The sequence below is a fragment of the Lampetra planeri genome, chromosome 26 (genome assembly GCF_965212315.1).
Source record: "Lampetra planeri chromosome 26, kcLamPlan1.2.h2, whole genome shotgun sequence".
NCBI classification, from domain to species: Eukaryota; Metazoa; Chordata; class Hyperoartia; order Petromyzontiformes; family Petromyzontidae; genus Lampetra; species Lampetra planeri.
The window spans coordinates 10274128-10298067 of record NC_136132.1 but is presented as its reverse complement, the minus strand read 5'-3'; the positions used below and the strand labels follow the sequence as shown (position 1 = coordinate 10298067).

General features: G+C 53.1%; 1 protein-coding gene across 1 annotated transcript; it reads right to left on the bottom strand.

Annotated features, from left to right (window-relative positions):
• Positions 1–10842: 10842 nt before the first annotated feature.
• LOC144727806 (protein-glutamine gamma-glutamyltransferase K-like) lies at positions 10843–22704 on the bottom strand. Its single transcript, XM_078606918.1, has 14 exons — positions 22689–22704; positions 22050–22238; positions 21091–21345; positions 19642–19760; positions 18340–18441; positions 17300–17480; positions 16634–16772; positions 16021–16124; positions 15043–15131; positions 14370–14523; positions 12637–13122; positions 12088–12248; positions 11588–11724; positions 10843–10984 (listed from the first exon to the last, which is right to left on the bottom strand). Exons 1-14 carry the CDS (start codon positions 22702–22704, stop codon positions 10843–10845), a joined length of 2274 nt encoding a protein of 757 aa, XP_078463044.1.
• Positions 22705–23940: the final 1236 nt, after the last annotated feature.

Below are 23940 nucleotides of genomic sequence, written 5' to 3'. Positions count from 1 at the left end.
TCTATTAGAAGTACCTACTACTACTAGACAATATCCCTGTTGCTACGTGCATCTCGATCCCATCCCTTAATTTGACCTTTTAATGCACCTTTTGGGTTAATTGGTTCATATATATGGGCTTTTATAGCTGTTATTTTGGGTTGTATGGATGGTGGTCGCCCATCCAAGCACTATCAAAGTTCAATCGTGATTTTCTTATAAGATATAATATTGGGTGTATTCTGGGTCATTTGGTCATGGGTGGTATGGTGTATGGACATCTGTTAAATATAGTTTCATAGCTGTTCAGATTACTATATTTAAAATAAAGATACTGGTTTGTATGTCTTTGTTGTATCTGAATGTTATATAGTAACTGCACGCAGTCATTAAAACGCTTTGCCGTATCTCTCTGCTGCTTTATGCCCGTGGCCCACACAGCTCTTTGAGAACAACAATCAGATGGGATCCCTGCAGGCGGGGATTCTGGACTATCAGCGCGTGGTGGGAGAGCTGCATGCTGCGCTGGCGCCATCCCACGAAAACTTGCAGAGCTTGCACGCACAGCTCCAGGATCTGCAAGTGCTGCACCAGCAGAGCGAGGCGAAGGTGAGTGCACAGCATTCGGCGTCACAAAGATCCCCCGTATAGCCTTAATAGACTGTTGGGGCAAGTGCTGTTAGCGAGCACCTATGAAGGCCGGCACGGCATGCGAGGGGATGTGTGACCAGCACCACACCTATCTGCCTGTGTATCCCAAGTGGTGATTTTTACACACCGTCTAGGTGCTCATTTGAGGCTGAATCGACCTAGGGGAGGCCTAGGAACGATTCAGAAAATTGTCACTGGTGTTGGCCATGAGTGAGAATTGAACTCGGTTCGCTGGGTTCGTAGCGCAGCGCGCAAACTGCTACAGTGCCGCTCCCCACACACTCACTTTCACATACACACACATGTGCGTGTGCACACCCACATTCACTCCCAGCACGAGGCTGACTCATGACATCTCATGGAGGATCGCTGCACTGAACAAAATAGTTCCACGGTTCAGTTTGCAAATGCGAGTTCGCGTTTTAAGTCAATGGTCACCGAAAATTAATACATTTCATGTAAACAGGTTCGTCAGTCAGGTATCCGTAAGTTGATGACTGCCTGTATACACTTCTTTTTCATACTGATGATTTTACAGTATGGATGCGCACTGGGTTACTGAGCACCGTCTGTTTAGGGACTGTACCACGTTACGATCCACCATCCCACCTCTAGTAGAAGTACCTACTACTACTAGACCATCTGCTCCCCTCTGCTACGTGCATCTCCCTCCCTGTTTTTGGTTGGAAAGCGATCTTAATCTGACATTTTAATGCAGCTTTTGGGTTAATTCATATATGTGGGCCTTTATAGGTGTTATCTTGGGTTGTATGGATGGTGGTCGTCCATCCAAGCACTATGGAGGTTCAGCCATGCTTTTCTTCCAAGATCTGAGATAATTGGGTGCATTATGGTAATTTGGTCATAGGTGGTGTATGGACATCTGTGTAAAAGAGCTTCATAGCTCATTACATTGCTCAATAATAAATAAAGATTCCGATTCGATGTGTCTGTTGTTGCATCTGTATGTTATACAATAACCGCACGCAATCGTTAAAATGCTTTTCTGTGTTTCTTTGCCGCCGTTTGCCCGTGGCCCACACAGCTCATTGACAGGAATTGGCAGCTGGAATCTCTGCAGGCAGAGATTCAGTGGTATGAACGTGTGGTGGTGGAGCTGCACGCCGAGTTGGCGCCCTACCGCGACAACAGGCAGAGCGCACGCTCAGAGCAGCAGCATCTGCAGAGCGAGGTGGAGGTGAGCGCACAGCACTCGTGCGTCGCACACACGTATATAATTTGCGTTTAGCGTAAATAATATATTCATACACACGATTCAGTGTATGCAGATAATGATGAGCTGGTCTAACCATCTCGTTAAGCCGTCATGGTCCCCATTTACAAATACAGATTATCTATCTATAGACACAATTCCATTATTGCTGTAAACAATGATAACGATAAGAATGATTTAGCACCTTTCTGTACACCGGGGCATCTCAGAGTGCTTTACATCACATCTCATCTCAACACGTTTGAAAGGGCACCCTCAATGACAAATGTCCCTGTGGGCACAAGGTGATTCAGCACCTGGCGTGAAATCGGCATTTGTCTGCCAGTAGGGGGTGCTGATTGTTTTGTGTAATCACAGTTGAGCTGGTATATGTACTTAGTTGTGTGTAGTGTCTAATGGGTCGGTTTGTCCACAGCTTCCTCCGGTTGAGGAAGAGGACATATCTGGCTGCTCACTGGAGCCCGGCGTTCAAGAAGCCTCCCTGCCCCCCAAGGCCTCCAACACCCTCTGCGCCTCTCACATTGACTAACACACACACATATCGACTGACACACACACATATCGACTTACAAATACACATCGACTCACACACACGCATGGACCTACACACACATATGGACTTACACACACATATGGACTTACACACACACATACATCGATGCACACACACACGCACACAATTAAATACGGACTTATACACACACATATCGACTAAGACACACACACGTGGACTTACACACACACATGAACCCACGCACACACTGCCCTACACACACATACACATATGGACTCACACACACAGACATCGACTTTAGATACACACAGAAAGACAAAGATCCCCCGTATAGCAACAGACTGTAGGGGCAAGTGCTGTTAGCGAGCACCTATAAAAGCCGGAACGGCACACAAGGGGGTGGGTGGCCAGCACCACGCCCGACCGGCTTCGTCTCCCCAGTGGCGATGTTTATGCACCGCACCAAGTACTCATTTCAGGCTGAGTCGACCTAGGGGAGGCCCAGGAAAGGTTCAGATAATCGTCACTGGTGTTGGCCGTGAGCGGGAATCGAACGCGGGTCGCCAGGTTCATAGCGCAGCGCGCTAACTGCTACACTACCGCTCCCCACACAAATAGACAAATATCCCCCGTGTAGCCTTAACAGACTGTAGGGGCAAGTGCTGTTAGCGAGCACGGCATACGAGGGGGTGGGTGGCTAACACCACGCCCGGCCGCCTTTGTCTTCCTAGTGGCGATGTTTACACACCGCACCAGGTACTCATTTTAGGCTGAGTCGACCTAGGGGAGGCCCAGGACCGGTTCTGATAACCGTCACCAGTGTTGGCCGTGAGCGGGAATCGAACCCGGGTTGTCGGGTTCACAGCGCAGCGCGCTAACCGCTACACTACCGCTCCCCACACACACTCACACACACATAAATGTACACACACACACATCGACTCACACACATATGGTCTCATCACACACACATACACATCGACGTACACACATATCGACTGACATATGTAATATAGCTCGCAGAGACGACGTCGTCTCTTCTGTTTGTTTATTATCAAATAAATATCAACCAATAACTCAATGTGCAACTACGAGTGACTATATATACACGGGTGTTTCACACGACACGATTCTGGGATGACATAACTTCTTCTTGTAAGACAACTCGCAGACAATGAAGACGGCCCGGACTCAGATCACGACGACGCCGTTCCCCCACACCAAGCAGTGCCCTGAACCTTCACTCAAACTGCTATTTATCCTCGCCGGGCCCGACCACACCCAATGCCTAAATCAAATTGGTTCCCATCTAAGGAATGCTTATTAACTCGTCCTTCCCTACCATTGGCTCCTGTCGCATGAATGCTCATTAACTCATTAGCAACCATGGTCCCGGTAATACTTCCATTAGTGACCATGGTCCCGAGGAGCCCCACCGTCCGCTATCGCCCCGCACTGTCATTACAACACCCCCCCTTTGCAACGTCAGTAACGTCTTCCGAACGCCGAGATGTAATAATTTGGTTTCGTGTACCTCTCGAGTCAACGCACCCCGTAAAACTGTAAGAACTGTAATGCGAGCATAAACGGCCTCGCGGATATGACGTAACAGGGGGGAGGAGTTGGGTCACGTGGGGGGAGAGGAGAGCATTTAAGGGCAGGAACCGGAAGGGCTGGGGGAGAGTGTGGGAATAAAGACAGGAGGAGGCCACGCATTGCAGGAGGTGGAAAGTGGCGTGATCGCCACAGGTCGGGACTCGGCACCGTTGGCCAGCGGTGTCCGGGCACGGAGGAGGCGGAGAGCCAGCAGCGGGGCTGCATAGAGAGCAGCCGTGGGGCTGCAGGTCGGGGACAGAGAGGCTGAGGGAAGAGCCAGCAGCGTGGCTGCATAGTGAGCCAGCAGCAAGTCTGCAAGAGCGACGGCAGCAGTGGGGCTGCCGAGCGGGAGACGGAGGAGACTGAGTGAGACGCCGGGCGGGCAAAGTTGTACGAACCACAATAAAGGACAACGGAGACAGACCCAGTGAAAGAGTCCTTTATTACAGAACCACCAGGCCATAGCGTTGAAACCCCTCATCCCATCTCATAAGCAACCCATCCCTCAGCACAATCGTTGAGGACTTCGCCAAGCTAGGGTTCGTTAGTTCCCGCTCCGCACGCCCCCGGAGTCGCAACAAGGACGCGTGATCCATTTGCAACCGACCCCATTCTGCAAGCGTGAGGTCCAGCTTTCCGTCTACCGGCGCAACGTTACCAATGCGTGCTGCGCTCTCCACTGACGCCACTACCCTGGATGGCTTCGCGCCCCGTGGCTTACATCGTCCTGTGCCCGTTGAACAAGCACAGCCCTCCCGCGTCGGCATTCGGGATAATGCGTCCGCATTACTATGCCGCAACCCTTTTCGTTAAATCACCCAAAATTAAAATTCCTGTAAGATCTCCCATCAACGTGACAGTTGGCCCGAAGGTTGATCCACACGCAAGGAGTATTAAAGGACCGCGTGGTCCTTGCGGACCACGAATTCCCTACCGTACAGGTAAGGCCTGTACTGTTGCACAAAGTGCACCATGGCCAAGAGTTCCCTCCTGGTCACGCAGTAACGTCGTTCTGCGGATGACATGACGCGGCTCCTGTACCCTACCACCCTTGCAATGCCGTTCTTAACTTGGGACAGGACAGCCCCAAGACCCGTGTCACTGGTATCTATATCTAAGGTAAACGGTAGGGGAAAATCCGGCTACTCCAGGGGAGGCGCGTCGGCATGGCTTTTGCGCAGTGTAACAAAAGCGGCCTCCTCCTCTCCCCACCTAAACTTCTGGCCTTTAGCCGTTAAAGCATGTAACGGCGTAGCGATCATCGTGAACTGCGGAATTAAACTTCGGTAATAGGGCGCGAAACCGACAAATCTGTGCACCTCCCCCACTGACTGAGGAGTCGGCCAATCGCGCACACACGCCGTCTTGTCGGGATCTGTCGCTATTCCGGAATTGCTCACGATGTGACCCAGATATCGCACAGAGGTTTGCAACAGGTGGCATTTCGCAGGTTTCAACTTAAGGTATGCCGACCGTATCCTCAACAACACGGAATGCAACCGTTGCAAATGTTCCTCGAAAGTGCGGCCAAACACAATAATATCGTCAAGGTAAATGAGACGTGAGTCCCATTTCAACCCCGCTAGGACTAGTTCCATCAACCTCTGGAAGGTGGCCGGGGCTGAGTCTAAGCCCATGGGAAGGCAGTTGAAATGGTACAATCCTTGAGGTGTTCTAAATGCCGTTTTTGGTTTGGATGACTCATCCAGGGGAAGTTGCCAAAATCCCGACAAAAGGTCTAAGGTGGAAAAAAATCGGGCCCCGATAGCACATCCAACAAGTCGTCTATACGGGGAAGTGGGTACGCATCTGCGACTGACACTTTAGTCTACGCAGAACCGCAGCGTGCCATCAGCCTTTTTTTACCAACACCACGGGAGCGCCCCAAGGGCTGGTCGAGGGGGAAATAATATCTTCCGCCAGCATTTCCTCCACTGCCAGTTGCACGCTTCCCTTTTCTCTCGGGCTTAACCTATTCGGATTCTATCTAGATTTGAAGTTTTTGTGACTGCAGGGATCCATACATACGGATTCTGTCAAATGGGGGCAGCCGTTCCCGTGTTAATATGGTGTTGCAGAAGGGAATTGCGCCCAATATCAAACTTACCCTTACTGAACACCTCCGAATATTCCCGTAGGAGGGATCGCAACTGTGATTGGCTGCAGCAGTGTTATTCACAGCCACCAGTCTTTTTTAGAAAGAGTGCCACTTGGAGGTTGTTAAATGCGCTGAGTGTGGTCCAAGTGGCGGCCGGGAGTTGGCGAGGAGTGGCGGCACGGTCAGACTTTTGTTACCACGCCCGGTCGACCCGCACCGGTGTGGCTGAATCGCCACGCGGCGTCTCAGTGAGACGAGATTTCACCGTTCTCGACGAGCACGTGGCAACTATCTTGAAGTTCCGTGGGGGTGAGCAACCGATAGGGGGGTCCATGCCAGGTCGCCATTGGTGCCCATGAAGACTACTATCTGGGGGGGCAAGCAATATACCCTGCCCCTTGTCCCTGCCCTACCGTCTCCGCGAGCATGGGGTCTCTGCCACACCAGCAGTGTGGGACTCATCGTGATGTGCTGCTCACAGGTGCAATTTTAATGCAAGCGACTTGTTAATGCGGCCACATGAAACTTATGGCAGGACCCCGGGGTCCCGAATAAACGTAAGTAGAAATCATAATTAATAAAAAAAATATTGCGACTCTGTCCCACCGCGCACATAAACGTCGCGACCCACCTGGCGCAGATCATTCTCTTGTCATGTCATCCAAGTGCAGCAGCGAGGACGAATGCGCAGAAGAAACAAAACTTTGAAACTTTAATTAGCGCATTGTGTCGCGCTCGCCGAGAGGAACAGGTTGCCGTATTGTTGGCCTTCAACAGACATGAAATGACGTCGCAACGCAGTTTATGCGAGAGCTGGGGGCTTATGGGACCCCGGGGTCCTGCCATGAGGTTCAAATCAAAGAAAAGTATTGAATTTTTCAAGTACTGTGTACATACATTTTTTTTACAGGGGAAATAAATAATTAAGTGACACGATCAATGTGTTTATACGAATATATTTCACCGCTTAATCTTAAAAAAAGTACGTTGCTGCTGATGATAGTGATGTTGCCATCTTTGCTGCTGGTGAGTGGTGGCGGTGATGGTGACAATGATGAGTGATGCATTAAATGGTCTTTGATTAGCGCGGTTGATTACGTACGGTGCAAAAGAAGTTCAACATACGTGGTGAAGTATACTCATGTAGTGTCGTCTGTGTATGCAGGTGGCGTGCGTCGCACACACAGTCAGCTGGAGACGAGGTGGTCACAGGAGGCACCGCTCTGCCCTTTTATTGTTGCCGACCTCACGCCACCACTCGGGCCCCCCTCTCTCTCCCACACACGACTCCGCTGCCGCACGCCCCGTCCCAGACACGAGCCTGTCCACGTTGTACCGACAGCGTGGACAGGGACAGTCAACTACTGTCCGGCCGCGCAATGATCGGGCGAAGGCGGCAGCGACCACGGCGGTGACGACGACAGCGACGACGAGACGAGTCCACTCCCAGAAGCGGCAGTCCGGAGCTCCCGCTCTCCGCTGCTTTTATTCCCCTCGGCGCGGCTTGGCTCCGCCCTAGCCGCGCCTCCCTTCTCGAACCCTCTATAGGGTTCCAGGAGCTTCCCCACGAGGTCTACCATGACCCTTGCCCCAGTTCCTCCGCCTTGCTGGCACACCCGCGTATATGTTCAACGGCGTGTGTGCTAAGTGCCCACCTGCAGTTGCTGCTGCTGTCCAACAGTCAGCGCTACGTCACTAAACTCATGTGAATGACATGAGGTCTTGTGTCAAAGGACGAAAAATATTTAATACTTTTATAACTAATATTTGTTCAGTAATATTCCATCGACCATCAAGACTCTTTCTGCTCTGGTCTGCTTTGCCGGTTCAGGAATGTGTCTGCACATCCGATTAAACTAAGTTAGACCAGGCAAGGCCCACTGAGCTATGTAGCTTTCAGCGACGCGACCTGGCCACAAATGATAACCCAACGAAGTTGATGTGCAAATGTATTGCAGCCAAATACTCCAAACGCATATTTCTGACGTGCTCAGAGGAAACCTCCAAGGATTTAAGAGGGGATAGCATGCAATAGTCTGCACTGACGGGTTCAAAAACCCACATGAGTCTTCTAACGAAGTTAGACTCCTGTTGATATATTTAGTAAATCCATCGCATTCCGAATAAGTTGCGCGCATCCTGCCAGGTTCATTTCAGTCGAACCTTTATAATGAAAAGTAGAAGGCCTCAGTTGAATGGATTTGACATCAGCGCAGCCCCTCGCACTGATTGGGTACAAAAAAAAATCTCCCAAGGTGCCCGCACTTTGCTCTCTCGCCTCTCTCTAGTGCGGACTCTTCGTGCAAAGCAACCGAGCGGCGAGGGGGCATTAGCGCATGGAGAAGGTGCGACAAACTGAACGGAGGTAATTTACTGGAACAGCAATGGCACTGCGCTCAGGTTGTCTCAGCCTTAAAGGAGTACCCGGTGTGATGTGGAAATACCAGCACTGGGGAGACAAAGGCGGCCGAGCGTGGATGTTGGCCACACCACCCCTCGTGCACTGTGTGGGCGTTCAAATGTGCTCACTAACCGGACTTGCACCAACAATCTGTTAAAGGCTACACGGGGGTTTTTTGTCGCCGCGACCGCCTGCTTAGCTCGGCACGTTTAGTAGCGCAACACGCGAACTGCTCTGCCACCGCTCGCCTATCATGAAGATAATCGATTATAATTGCATGGAACATAATTGCATGGAACATAATGTTTTTTCTGCTGCTTGGAGTTGTTCGTGTCTTACCGTGTGGGTGGGGCCAGCGTCAGAGAAAATAATTACATGAATTGTTTACAGCTTCAATTACTGTCGCTTTAATGCTTAGCGATTTAAAATGTGCCGTCATCTCTATTACAAGTGGTAACTGTGAAGGGGCGTTGATGCTGTGGCGGATGGGACACGTGCGTAGAGTGGAGGAGAATAGGGTAAGCAACTTGAAGGAATGGAATAGCACGTGGCAGCAAAATGTTGTGGGACGGATCAGGAGTAGGAGGAGGTTGAGACGGGCGGGACACGGGTGGAAGATGAGGGCAATTTACCGAGCCGGGCATTGGAGTGGCACCCAGAAGTTGGGCGATCATGAAGCAATCATCCTCACTGACCTGCTTCTGCTCCTCCCCTACAACCCGTCTCTTCTCCCGACACCAGGGATTGGAAACCTGCGGCTCTGGAGCCGCATGTGCCTCTTTATGGACAGCTTTGTAACGTTGTTTATTTATTTAGGACCCACCCTCTCGTATTGACGTGCATTGCAGCTCTTAAAATATTGAGGGGGGAGGGGGTTGTTTTCCGAATTAAAAAGAAATCTTCTTGTTATGTTGGATGACGACCCCTGCCCGAGTTCATCCTGCTGCTACTTCCAGCCCCCACCCCCCTATCACTACCCCTATCATTACCCCAACCCCTATCACTACCCTTATCATTACCCCTATCACTACCCCAACCCCTACCATTACCCCTATCATTACCCCAACCCCTATCACTACCTCAACCCCTATCACTACCCCTATCATTACCCCAACCCCTATCACTACCCCTATCACTACCCCAACCCCTATCACTACCCCTATCATTACCCCAACCCCGATCACTACCCCTATCAGTACCCCTATCACTACCCTTATCACTACCCCATCCCTATCACTACCCCAACCCCTATCACTACCCCAACCCCTATCACTACCCCTATCACTACCCCAACCCATATCACTACCCCTAACATTACTCCAAACCCCTATTACTACCCCTATCACTCGCACTATCACGACCCCAACCCCTATCACTACCCCAACCCCTATATCCACCCCTATAGCTAACCCTCCTTCACCACTCACACTTGTCCTATCACCATAACTACACCACCCCCTTTAATAACCCATCATCTTATGTTATAATTGTTGTAAAGCACTTTGGAATAAGCCGCTATATAAATCTATATAAAATAAGATCAATGGGAAGACCTTGAGCCAGACTGTTACCATCGAAAGACCTCGAAGGTGCGGTGTCGTCTCCAACAACTGCAGGAACTGGAAGAAGGAAGCGATGGCGATGCGTGGGGCAAAATAAACGCCACTGGCGACATCAACGACGTCATTCCCCTTCTTCATTAGTACCCGCAGTCCTGTGACGTCACGCGGTAGCGTTCTCGTCTATCGCTCCTGAAGTCTGTCACGTGGAGCTGACGGGACTCGGCTCTGTAATGAGTATTCTCCCACCACCCACACCCCGTCACGATTTCTGGTCCCCATTCGATTTGATGATTCTGATAATGATCATCTTATGACGATGAACACGATCGTGGTGGTTGACATGTACGTTGAACTTCTTTGCACCGTGCGTAGCCAAACGCGCTAGTCGGAGGTGCGGGGAAGGACAACAAACTAAACACAAAACACATTTCTAAATAAATGAGTGTTCAATCTACATTTAACAGTGCATAGCTTCAGCGGCTTCCTGATATGGGAAGAAAGAGTGCTCCAGACGGCCACACAAGCGCATCTGAAAGTGCGCGATGCAGTGACCGTCTTTGTTTGATGGCTATCCAAAAGCCACTGCGAGGATGACCAAAGTTCTCGTGATTGTTTACGCTCCTTGACGAGATCAGCAAGGAATTTGTGATATATTTGTGGCAAGCACTTTGTGTGTAATTAGTGCAACCTTGATGATGATGAACACGTTCATGATAGTTCACTCGATCACGATCATGGTGGTACCACTCTTGATGCTGATGATGGTGGTTGACTCATGATGTTGATGATGGTGGTGATGCTGAAGTCTCAGGGCTCGCACTGGAAGGTGGCTCCCCCGTGCACCTGCGGCAGCTCCGTGCAGTCGAGGCTCGCGATCAGCGTGAGCTCCCCGGGGCGCTTGGGAACCACGGGCACGCGCATGCGCACGCGGCCGTGCCCCTCCACGTCCCTGGGCCGAGACAGACACACAAAGATAAATGTCCCCTGTATAGCCTTCAGCAAACTGTTGGGGCAAGTACTGCGAGCACCTATTAAGGGCGGGACAGGCACATGAGCGGGTGGTGTGGGCAGCACCACGTCTGACCGCCTATTGTACCCCCAGTGCTGAAGCTTGCACACACCGCACCAGATAGTCATTTGAGGCTGAATCGACCTAGGGGAGGCCCAGAACTGGGTCGCGGGTGCATAACAAATCACGCTCACCGCTACACTATCGTCAAGAGACACATACGGGCACGTGTCATAATCAGCAGCAGCAGCAGCGTGAGCATCAGGTATAATTGTCACTAAACACATGGACAGTATTGTGAGATTGCGTTTACAATGTTGCATACGCACGCAAAAATTAAAACTCTCAATCGTCAATAACATCCTGGTCTTAAAAGGAAAATTATATAATAACGGACGTTTCAGGCGATGATCCCTCTTCATAGCATATGTGTTTGGTTCAATCGATAACACGTGTGCTATGAAGAAGGGCCGTTGCCCGAAACACCTTCTATGATATATTTGATCTTCTTATGATCGTGAACTTGTGACGATTACGCCATACCCGACGAGGATGGTGCCCGGCGCGTGCACGCCGGCTCCCTCGACGCGCACGCGCACGCGGTGCAGGACGCGTGCCACGGGGTTTGTGAAGCAGAGCTCGGAGATGAGATCGCGACCCACGTGGGCCCCCTCGGGCACCTGTGGGGGGATATCACAGCATCATCGTTACACCATCATCTACCACTGCACCATTTTTACGCCATGATCATAATCACACCGTCATTATCCCATCATGCCATTGCAAACACACCTCCGATTAGCCCTTGTCTACGTACGGTGCGAAATAAGTTCAACATACATCTAACATCACAGCATCATCTCACATCACACCATCATCATGCCATTATAAACACACCACCATCTACCATTGTACCATCGCACCACCGTGTCGGGTGGAGGAGGATTTATGATACCCAAAATCTATTTTGAGAAATATAGTTGTTGCTGCTGTTGTTGTTGTTATTGTTGTTGTTGTTAATGTTGCTGTAGTGTGCCACTCACGTGCACGCGTAGGCGCGGGGAGCGCACGCGGGCCACGTGCACGCGCGCGACCTCGACGCCCGTGTCGAGCACGCGCGCGCACGCCACCAGCACGAGCGCGAAGTGGTCCACGGCCAGGTGCAGGTACTCGCTCGCGGGCACGCGCACCAGCACGCGCCGCTCTGTGCCAGACAACAAAGACAAAGGTCCCCCCGTAGAGCCTTCAAACAAGACTGTTGGGGCAAGTGCTGTTAGCGAGCATCTATGAAGGCCGGGACAGTACACGAGGTGGTGGGTGGCCAGCACCACGCCTGACTGCCTTTGTCCCTCCAGTGGCGATGTATACACACCGCACCAGCTACTCATTTGAGGCTGCGTCGACCTAGGGGACGAGGCACAGGACCGGTTCATAAAATCATCACTTATGTTGGTCCTGATCGGGAATAGAACTTGGGTCCCCGGGTTTCGTAGCACAGAGCGCTAACCGCTAGACTGCCGTTCATATACACGCATGCACACAAATACAATACTCGTATAATCATCCTTCTTCTCTCCCTCCCTCCGTCTCACCCTCGTGGGGTCCCAGCTCCAGCAGGGTCTCCTCCTCTTCGAACCCGCCCAGGTTGGCGCCCGTGTACGTGGCCCCGTGGCCCCGCACGCGCACGCACACGTGCACGCGGGGTCGCGCGCTCGCACTCGCCACGCGCACCTCGGCCGTTAACTCCCGGCCCAGCGCGGTCTCCTCCAGAACCCGCACCGCCAGAGTCACCTCGGGGGGTCGTGGCTCCCCGCCCGCTGGGGGCCCAATAGGGTCCCCGCCAAGGGATGCAATGAGGTGCCCATCAGGGTTTAAAACGGAGCGTTCATCCAGAGCCCCGCCGATATCCGCTGCGTCTCTTCCCCTCTCGACCCCGCCAGGACCACCTGCGCCGCTCGCGTTGTCCCCCTGGGGGGACCCTGCCCCTCCTGTCTCCACCTCGCGGGGTCCCCTCTCCGCACCCCCACGCTTCAGCAGGCTGAGTGCGTGCGCCACCACGCGGCGCTCCTCCTCGGAGCCTGCGGGGGTGGACGAAGGTGGGTGGACGAGGGGCATCGTCATCGTCAGCAGCAGATGCAGCATCATTATTATTTCAGCAGCTACAGCAATAGTCGCACCATCGTAATCATCATCTGAAGTACCACCACTTAGCAGGAGCACTATCATCACCATCTTCAACTTCCCCAGCCATCACCAGATTGATAGTTCCCTCCCATCACCATGCGTAAAGACATTAACATCGTCATCGCTATCTCCTGAGCATCCTAATCTCAATCTAAGTATCTGTAAACATTATAATCAACATCATATCGATCAACGCACCGGTGTAAATTGTTCTAGTTGTATTCAATAAAAAAATCAGTCAACATTTGCATCCCTCGAACGTGCCGCACCACTGCCCCACTCGCTGCTGCCCTTCTCCATCCTCCCCTTGCTCCTTGGCCCCTGACCATCTGCCCACTGCCCCTACCGGCCGGTGGCGTCTATGCACGTGGTGTGTACTGCAGCCACTGTAGAGGCAATGCAGGGTTGGTGGATCACACACAGATCTTGCGAAACTCCCATCCCGTGGACGCCGTGGTGTCGTATCCTAGCTCGCCAGGAGAAAGCGGCACAACAGCAAACGCGTGGGCTCCATCTATTTCGTCTCTGTGGGATACAGTGTTTCCCCCTCGCACGCCGTGGATTTTGTCCGGGCGCTCCGGCTTTCTCCAACATGTAAATGCTCATTAAGTGTCCGATAACATTCTAATGTATAGAAGACCGCAGAGCTTGAGAAATTGTTGGTAGCGCCGATTCATCATTTGGCTACCTTCTCGCTCGTCTGTCGTTCCTCCTGCTGGTGCCTCTGAGTCGTCCTCTCTCTCTACGAGAGCGAGCGAATGCAGTGCGGAGGCGCGTGGCGCGTTACTAATTGACAGACCGCTGTTTTTGAGTTGTACGCCTTTTGGCGTCATCTGGTCCAACACCAATGGAGACTAGGCTCTAAGAAAAGCTGTCTCGGGTGTGGACCAATCAACTTCAAGGACAGTGCATATCATTATCATTATCAGAGTTGTTTTGTTTTTGTTTGCATTTTGACTGCTTGTGTTGTGGTTATTGCAAACATGATGCCTTGTATAAAGGTGTCAGTTTTTGTACCAGTTTAAAGGGTAAAAACCTACTACTATAAGTTGACATTGTTACTACGATTGCCTCTGTCACTACGCCGTCTGACCCTGGGCCCCATAGCCGCTGCCCCCCTGCTGCCCGAGCTCGCGGTTACCCTCAGGGGGTTTGTATTCGGCTGTGATGTCGAGGCGCGCGTCGCTGCCCGGAGCCTTGGTGCTGATCTTCTGGCCGATGCTGTCAGTCTCCACGGAGATCCGCTCCCGTTCCCCGCCCGCACGCCTCTTCCAGAACACGCGGTCGCTGTTCACCTGTGCACAGGTGAGCGGGTGAGTGCATGAGCAGACGATTGGGTATGCAGATGAGCATATAAGTAGGTGAGCAGGTGAGCAGGTTACACGATGAGTAGGTGAGCAGGTGATCAGGTTACACGATGAGTAGGTGAGCAGGTGAGCGTTTTAGCAGGTGAATGGGCTAACGGCTGAATAGTTGAGCAGGTGAGGCGATTGGGCGAACAGGTGAGCACGTGAGCAGGTGACCACGTGGGTAGTCGGTCAGGTGAACAGGTGAGCTGTCAGACTGTTTGTGTCATGCTTGGGATTGGTTCGAATGGCATATAATCAGATGGTTAGGGAAGGATTGTATCGATTAATGTATAGAGTTAGGGGTCAAGATTGGGATTCGGTTTTTATTAGGGCTAGGGTTGGTATTATAGTTGGGTTCAGGGTTAGAGTTGGGTTGCGGGCTGGGTTTCGGTTCATGGTTGGGACTGCTTGAAAGGTGCGATCACGCGGTGATGGGAGATCACAGTGTCCAGCAGCTTTGCTGACCTCCGCGAACACAAAGGCGGTGTCGTATTTCAAGTTTATGTCTCCTTTCTTCACGGCCACCACGGGAGCCGGGCCGCAGCGGAAAACACCTGGGTGGTGGGGGTGTAGGGGTAGTGGGGCGGGGAGGGGGGGGGCACATAGAGACAAGGAGTGGGGGGGGGGTGCCATGGTGGCGAGATGTTAATTACCTTGCCTGGTATACAGGAGGTCGTGGGCTCGATCCTGACCCTGACGCCTGCATATTTGGAGTTTGCGTGTCTATCTTCATGGTCGCGTAGATTTTCCTCCAGGTCCTCAGGTTTTGCCCTCCACATTTATAATCAACATGCGTTTAAAATATTTGCCTGTAACACATTAACATATGATAGGCCACTTTGTTGAGATATAGTTAGTGATGGCTAGGCCGCTTCTGAAGTATAGCTATATATCTCAGTGGGCCTTACCTGGTAATATTAAAAAAAATTAAATGTTTTTAGGTTGATAGGAAGTACCACGCGAACCACCACCGCCATCATCATGACCGCTGTCAGGCTCCGTAGAGCAGGGTGCGTGTTTGTTGTCATCGTCTACGAGAGCTGCACGTGGCAAACCGGGGACGCTGCCACACGGCGCGCCGATTGCGCACTCGCTGAGCCAATCTGGCAAGGGCCACGTGGTCAGCAAAGGGGCAGTGCTGCAACACGAACCCTTGCGCTGAACCCTGCGCCGCCACGCCTGCAACCAACCCCGCTCCGACCAGCGTGGTGAAGTATGGTCAAATACACCGCCGCGATCAGCTCGAGCGTGGCAGTGGGGAGGTCCCTATAGAGGAGCGGATTCGTGCAAGGGGCCATGGCGCAGACGCACGCGCACTTTGCGTTTAAACGCTTTTTAATAACATGAGCACGAAAATCATCAATCATCGTCCCTTCACCCCACCCATCGTCCCACGTGATACCACCTGCGGGGCACGCCTCGCGACGCTCAGGTGAACGTTACCTGCGCTCGCTTCCTGCGGGGTGCCGTCCACCACCTGCCAGCCATCGTATCCCGACGGGAGGTCGGGTCGCTTCATCCACGCGTCGCTCCACGAGTGGAAGTTCCTGGCACAGGTGCGCGAGGCGGATGAGTTGGAGTCCTGTCTGTGAGCGAGGGGGTTTAGTGCACTGTACGATGACGAATTCGACGACCCGAGCTCTATTCCCCCTTACGGTCACCAACACCAGTGGCGATTAACTAAACCGGTCCTGCATCTCCCGAGGTCGACTCAGCCTTAAATGCGTATCTGGCGCGATGTGTAAACATCGCAACTAGGGAGACAAAGGTGGCCGAGGGTGGTGCCGACCACCCATCCTCTCTCATGTGCCGTGTATGCCTTCATAGGTGCTCGCTAATAGCACTTGCCCCAGCGGTCTGTTAAAGGCCATACGGTGTATCGCTATGTTTGCGTGGCCATATATGGGGTCATAGAGTGTGTTCAGCAGGGAGCCGGTCTGCATGGGAGAGGGAGTCACGGTGCAGGGAGTCGTGGTGCAGGAGGTCACAGTGCAGGAGGTCACGGTGCAGGGAGTGCATGGAGCTCCAGCACGTGGGGCAGGGGGCTGCCCCTCACCAGATGGAGTCCTTGGTGTGGCTCCGGTCTGGCCGCATCTTCTCGTCGAGGAAGATGTCCGTGACGAGGTTCCCGTCCGTGTCGTGCGCCGAGGAGAAGTTGGTGACGGTGCGACACGGGATTCCCAGGGCGCGCAACACTTCGCGGCAGAAGACACACACGGGACATGCGTGAAATACGTACATCCGGAAAACCGACAGAGATATTGCTTGATATTACGTATGGATAATGCGTAGCGTACGTGCAGATCATGCATAAACATACAGAGATCATGGGAGGGGGGGGGGGGGATATACAGGGCAGAGATCGTGCGTAAAACGCATACAGATCACGCGTAAGAAACACACACACAGGTCATGCGTAAGGTGATTGACTACAAATGTTGATTTGAAGCTTTCGTGACTGCAGGAATCCAAACTCTTTGGTTATTTCGGTAAAGTCACGTAGTTTATTTTATACCTCCGTGACTTTACCGAAAGAACCAAAGAGTATTATTACAGTGTTCTTTATTTCAGTGGTGGTAAAGACCTTGCCTATTCATTTGCTATACAAACATACGCCCATTCATCCACGCGCTTTCTTTTCGTCTCTGCATTTGTCAATCCACAAGTCAAATCCGCAAGACGACTTCGCCCCCCCCCCCCGCTCCGCGCCCCCTCCCCGCACCCGTGGTAGTGACGGCGGCGAACACCCAGCATTGGCCGTACTTGACCGGTCGACCCGACCGGTGATGCTCTCTCAGGATGTCAGGGCTACCCGTCCAGGCAGCGGGGGCGGTCCCCCCGAAGTATTCGTTACGCTCGGACCAGTTCCCCTCCAGGACCCCGCTCTCGTCATTCGCGTTCACCTTCGCGGGGGGGGGGGGGGGTGGAAGTGGTGGGGGAGGGGGCGGAGGCACAGCTGAAATACTTCAAAGGTGAGTTCGGAGCCAACTTGCCGTAGGTCGGGGACGACCCGCGACTTACGATCCGCGGTGTCCACGTGGGCCGCCCGTGTCTCTGTCTATTTACTGCCTATGGCCGCTCGGTTGGTGAGGCAGTCTCTTGCCTCCTGTGCGTTCTCTCCACTGCCTACTTCGAAACAATCCCCAAAACGATATTCGGCCGTCACGGCAAGCGCCTTGGCCTCTCTTTTTTCTCTGCGTATGCGTGGGTCTCTGTGTGCGTCTCTAATGTGTGGGGAGCGGTGGTGCAGCGGTTAGCACTACGCTGCGCTATGAACCCGACGAACCGGGTTCGATTCCCGCTCACGGCCAACACCGGTGACGATTGTCTGAACCGGTCCTGGGCCTTCCTTAGGTCGGCTCAGCTTCAAATGAGTACCTGGTGCAGTGTGTAAACATCGCCACTGGAGAGACAAAGGCGGTCGGGCGTGGTGCTGGCCACCCACCCCCTCGTGTACCGTTCCGGCCTTCATAGGTGCTCGCTAACAGCACTTGCCGCTACAGTCTGTTAAGGCTATACGGGGGATCTTTGTCTTTGTCTCTAATGGGGAGCGGTATTGTACTGGTTAGCGCACCGCGCTACAAACCCGGAAACCTGAATTCGATTCCCACTCACGACCAGTGACAGTGGCGAGTATCTGAACCGGTCGACTCAGCCTGAATCGAGTACCTGACGCAGCAGTGTGTGAACATCAGCAGTGAGGAAACAAAGAGTGGGTGGGGGGGGGGGGTCTGTTTCTTTGTGTTGAGTCGATCTTCTTACCAGCGCGGACACGGTTCGCACCACGTCCACGGCGTCTCCACGCTGCCCCCAGGCCATGGAGGTCAGCAGGTGCAGGCTCGCGTCCAGCACCCCGCTCGCAAACTGCGGGCCGCGGGTTGGGGTAGGGTTGTGTTGGGGTAAGTAGTAAGTTGTGTGTTAGAGTAAGTTGTGTGTTAGTGTGAGTAGTGAGTTGTGTGTTAGTGTGAGTAGTAAGTTGTGTGTTAGTGTGAGTAGTAAGTTGTGTGTGAGTGTAAGTTGTGTGTTAGTGTGAGTAGTGAGTTGTGTGTTAGTGTGAGTAGTGAGTTGTGTGTTAGTGTGAGTGGTAAGTTTTGTGTTAGTGTAAGTTGTGTGTGAGTGTGAGTAGTAAGTTGTGTGTTAGTGTGAGTAGTGAGTTGTGTGTGAGTAGTAAGTTGTGTGTGAGTGTGAGTAGTAAGTTGTGTGTGAGTGTGAGTAGTAAGTTGTGTGTTAGTGTGAGTAGTGAGTTGTGTGTGAGTGTGAGTAGTAAGTTGTGTGTTAGTGTAAGTAGTAAGTTGTGTGTGAGTGTGAGTAGTGAGTTGTGTGTTAGTGTGAGTAGTGAGTTGTGTGTGAGTGTGAGTAGTAAGTTGTGTGTTAGTGTGAGTAGTGAGTTGTGTGTTAGTGTAAGTTGTGTGTGAGTAGTGAGTCGTGTGTGAGTGTAAGTAGTGAGTTGTGTGTGAGTGTAAGTAGTAAGTTGCGTGTGAGTGTAAGTTGTGTGTGAGTGTGAGTAGTAAGTTGTGTGTTAGTGTGAGTAGTGAGTTGTGTGTGAGTGTGAGTAGTAAGTTGTGTGTTATTGTGAGTAGTAAGTTGTGTGTTAGTGTGAGTAGTAAGTTGTGTGTGAGTGTGAGTAGTAAGTTGTGTGTGAGTGTAAGTTGTGTGTGAGTGTGAGTAGTGAGTTGTGTGTTAGTGTACGTAGTAAGTTGTGTGTGAGTAGTGAGTTGTGTGTTAGTGTAAGTAGTAAGTTGTGTGTTAGGCATAGGGGTGTGTTCGTAGTAAGGGTGTGATCGGGGCTAGAAGAGTTAAGGCTGTAAACTGTGTTAATGATCGGGTTAGGGTGTGTATTAGAGCAAGTGTTAGAGCAAGTGTTAGAGTAAGTAGTAGGGGTACCACTTAATAAGTTATGGCTGAAGTTAGCGTTCGAGTCGGAGTGTGTGTCAGGGCTCGCTTTGGAAATCTCTCGGCTGCCATTGAGTGCACGCGTCAAGGTGTGCCCATGACTGTCCACACAGGTAACATGGGACAGTATATACAGACTGCACACACGCGTGCCACGCTGGTTACACGTACCTGCCCGTAGTTCCACGCGCGGGTCCCGATCTGCTGCGCGGTTCCATAAAACAGTCTGCCCGTCTCGTTCAGAACAAACTCCGTTCTGTGTTCCTCGGGCTCCATGAAGACGGCGTCTCCTGGGGGGGGGGGGGGATCCCGAGCACGCCAAACGTCCGGTCACTCGCTCCGCTTTGTAATATCGACAAGTAAGAGCTGCAACGTTATTGATCGGCTGTTGATGATCGAGCATGCCGAATGATTTGATTGATGGCAGCCGTCACGCGGTCCACTCTTGTCACGTGAGGAATCACGTGACAGGACAATGACAACACGAGCCAGGCCAAGGGGCCTACTTCAGGGCCAATTGACGCGCCAGGCAGGCCCCTGGGACGATGATCCACTCCTCCTGACGCATCTAACCGGGCTTGAACGCCTGAGTGTGGATTTGTCGTTGTTGCTCTGCATCTCCGTCAGCCGTGCGAAAGAAGAATATTGATTTGATTGATTGTCAAGATGTCATCACGGACAACGTCCGTTGATGCCACCACAGAAAGTTCAATGCCAACGCGTTCCACCCTCCACCGGGTCCCGCAGCTACTGCACAGCAGAGCCACGCAGCGACCTCCACGATATTCAATGACAGTCTCCTACCATCTGCTCATACAAAGACCCATAGACTCACGCATAGACCCACACAGACACACACAGACCCACACAGACACACACAAACCCACACAAACCGACCCAGACACACACAGACACACACAGACAGACTCGCAGTCCCATACAGATACAAACAAGGACAAAGATCCCCCATGTAGCCTTAACAGACTGTAGGGGCAAGTGCTGTTAGCGAGCACCTATGAAGGCCAGAACGGTACACGATGGGGTTGGGTGGCCAGCACCACGCCGACCGCCTTTGTCTCCCTAGTGGCGATGTTTACTACACACCGCACCAGGTACTCATTTGAGGCTGAGTCGACCTAGGGGAGGCCCAGGACCGGTTCAGATAATCGTCACTGGTGTTGGCCGTGAGCGGGACTCGAACTCGTGTCGCCGGGTTCGTAGCGCAGCGCGCTAATTGCTACACCACCGCTCTCACACCACACTCACACAGACATTCACGGACCCACACGGGGACACGCGGACTAACACACAGACCCATAGACACATACACTCATAGACTGACGCAGAGATCCATAGACGCACACAGAGAATAATAGACACACACACAGACAGTCCCATACAGAGACACACAGATCTCCCCTTGCAGGCTTCCACCACCTGCACGTAAATCGTCTCTTCCCTTTGGTCTCCGAACTCGTGGAGACCACCCCAGGTACCTGTCTCGGCAATTGGCCCTCCCCCATCCATTGACTATTGACCACTGATGTCTCACGCTGTTAAATATTGTACTTATGAATATCGATTCTAATCTATTCTTGGTCAAGACGCAGGAGCTCCCACCTCTGCACCACGGGTTGAAGAGGATGATGAGGTCGGGACAGACCCCGGGCTCCGTGCGTACCGGCAAGCCCCCCGCGGGGCTCACCGCCACCGCGAGCCGGTACTGGCCGACGGGGCAGTGCGGAGGAGACTGCACCGTGACCTCGATCTCGACCCCTTGGCCCCCTCCCGAGGTCTCCTCGCCCAGGGTCGCGCTCCACGTCTGCTCGCTAAGCCGCGGTCCCACGGGCACGGAGACGGGAGGTCCTGCACTCTCTGCGTGCGTGCGTGTGGGTGTGTAAATGGGGGGGAGGGGGGGGTAGCGGTGGCATAGTGGTTCGCGCACTACACTACTACTTCCGCTCACTGTCGACATCAGAATATGTAACCAGGTCCTGGGCCTCTCCTAGGTCGACTCAGCCTCACAGATGAGCATTATTCATCCATCATACCCAAAACCATCATCACATCCTCCCGTCACCTCCAACATTATCAGCATCATCTTCCCCATAATCACCCACGCAACCGACAACATCATTATCCTATCATACGCGTCATGTCTCCATCATTAACACCCCCACATCCTCTCCTCGCCTCTAGAATCCCCCCTGCATCACGACGCCATCGTAACCTCGCACCGTCACTCCACTCCCCACCCAGGGCTCTGCCCTTCTCCCCGCCCGCCGCGCACTGTTGTTGTCCATTGACTGGTGCTGAACTCCACCTCCTATCTCAGCGTTCTTCATTGCAAGGCCCGCAGGCCACTGGTGGCCCCTGGTGACCTTTAGTGCGACCCCTGACGTCGTGCGGCCACGGGCAATACACTCATGTTAAAACACCCCATCGTGCTCTCAAACCCATTGGTTCCAAATGTGTGGCAGCCATCACACTGATTTCTTATGGGCGAAAGTGGCCCCCCTCTGAAAATTAGTAAAAACGACCCTACCCCCACTGGCCACGCCCCGTCGCTGTCCACCTACCGGTGCTGAACTCGAGGACGATGGAGTCGCGGTGTCGCTGCACGGCGCGGCTCAGCTTGAGGCGCAGGCGGAACGGGGCCCCACGCCGCAGCACGAGCTGCGCCTGCGCGAAGCCGCCGGTGCGGTGCTCGCGCGCCGCCTCCTCCTTCCCCGCGCTCTCCACGCGCAACACGACCAGGCGCTCGCCCACTGAGGTCCCGTGGGGAGGTAGGGGGAGGTCACGGTGAGGATACACGCAGGGTGGTCACAAGCTACAACACTCGACCTTTACCCCAGAACCTCACCTGGACCCACAGACTCTCACCTTGACCCTCAGACCCTCACCTTGACCCTCAGACCCTCAACTTGACCCTCAGACTCTCACCTTGACCCCAGACCCTCACTTGATCTCACATACCCAACTTAACCCACAGACTCTCACCTTGACCCTCAGACCCTCACCTTGACCCTCAGACTCTCACCTTGATCCTCAGACTCTCACCTTGACCCTCAGACCCTCACCTTGACTCTCAGACTCTCACCTTGACCCTCATACCCTCACCTTGACCCTCAGACTCTCACCTTGACCCTCACTCTCACATTGACCCTCAGACCTTCACCTTGACCCTCAGACCCTCACCTTGACCCTCAGACCCTCACCTGTATCGCGAGGCATCGCTGCGCTGGGCCGCAGAGAGAGAGACACCGCTGCAGCTTCCCTCCCGCATTGCCCTTTAAAAGGCCACGACCCCCGCCCGCTGCGAGGGCGACAATCACTGCTGATTACAGCAGCGCTTAGCGGGGATTGGGTGGGTGGCGTTGGGGTGGGGGTGGGGGGGGAGGCACACCCAGGTAATTGCAACGAGGACCTCTAATTAACACTTAGCCTTTGACTGCGGGGCGGGTAAGGGTTCGAGGTGGGGTTACTGCCCATTGCGCGGGGGATGGGCGGTACTCCCAGAAGGCAGAGGGAAGGAAGAGAGAGACTAATTGCACCCAATTCCTATCTATTGATAAGACGGCCGGGACCACCTCCCCCTCCCCCCTTTACGATGACCCCGACTGTTGTGGCGGCTGATTGAGGAGACTTCGGGGAAATCCGTCGACAGTGAATTCTATCCCAGCCGAGGCGTGTAGCCACAAGATAAGAGCCAGCTCGCGTTTGTGTTGGAATGCTTCTGTAATCGGTGTTCCGTTTGGCCGTGATGAGACGTCGGGCCTAATTGGAATAAATGTGAACGATTATCCCTGACAGCGCTGGGATCTCGCTGCTGGCCCGTGTGCCCGCGCGGGCGGCGTGAGTGGATTGGGCCGGCGGTCGCACGGTTTTCGTTGCGCGATGTGACTCTGACTCACCCTGGCGTGACGACAGCTTGAACAATAGTGAAGACCGCGACACAGATTAGCGCGTTAGGCGCGGTCTCACGCGCCCCCCACGTGCAGCGCCTGCACGCAGTCCGCACGGTGCACGTGAAAATGGCCAACACCAAGGCCGGCCGCCTTTGTCTCCCCAGTGATGGTGTTTACACACCGCAATCAGGTACTGATTTAGAGTTGAGTGCGCTAACCACTGCGCCACCGCTCTCCACTACAAAGATAAAGATCCCCTCTGTAGCCTATGACAGATTGTTGGGGCAAGTGCTGTAATTGAGCACCTATGAAGGCCGGCACGGTACACGTGGCCAAAACCACGCACGGCCACATTTGTCTCCCGAGTGGCAATGTTTTTCACACCACACCGGATACTCATTTGAGGCTGAGTCGACCTAGGGTAGGCCCAGGACCGATTCAGATAATCGTCACCAGTGTTGGCCGTGAGAGTTTATCGAACTCGGGTCGCCGGCTTCGTAGCGCAGGGCACTAACCGCTACAAAACCAATCGCCACACACACAAAAGTAAATACAAACACAC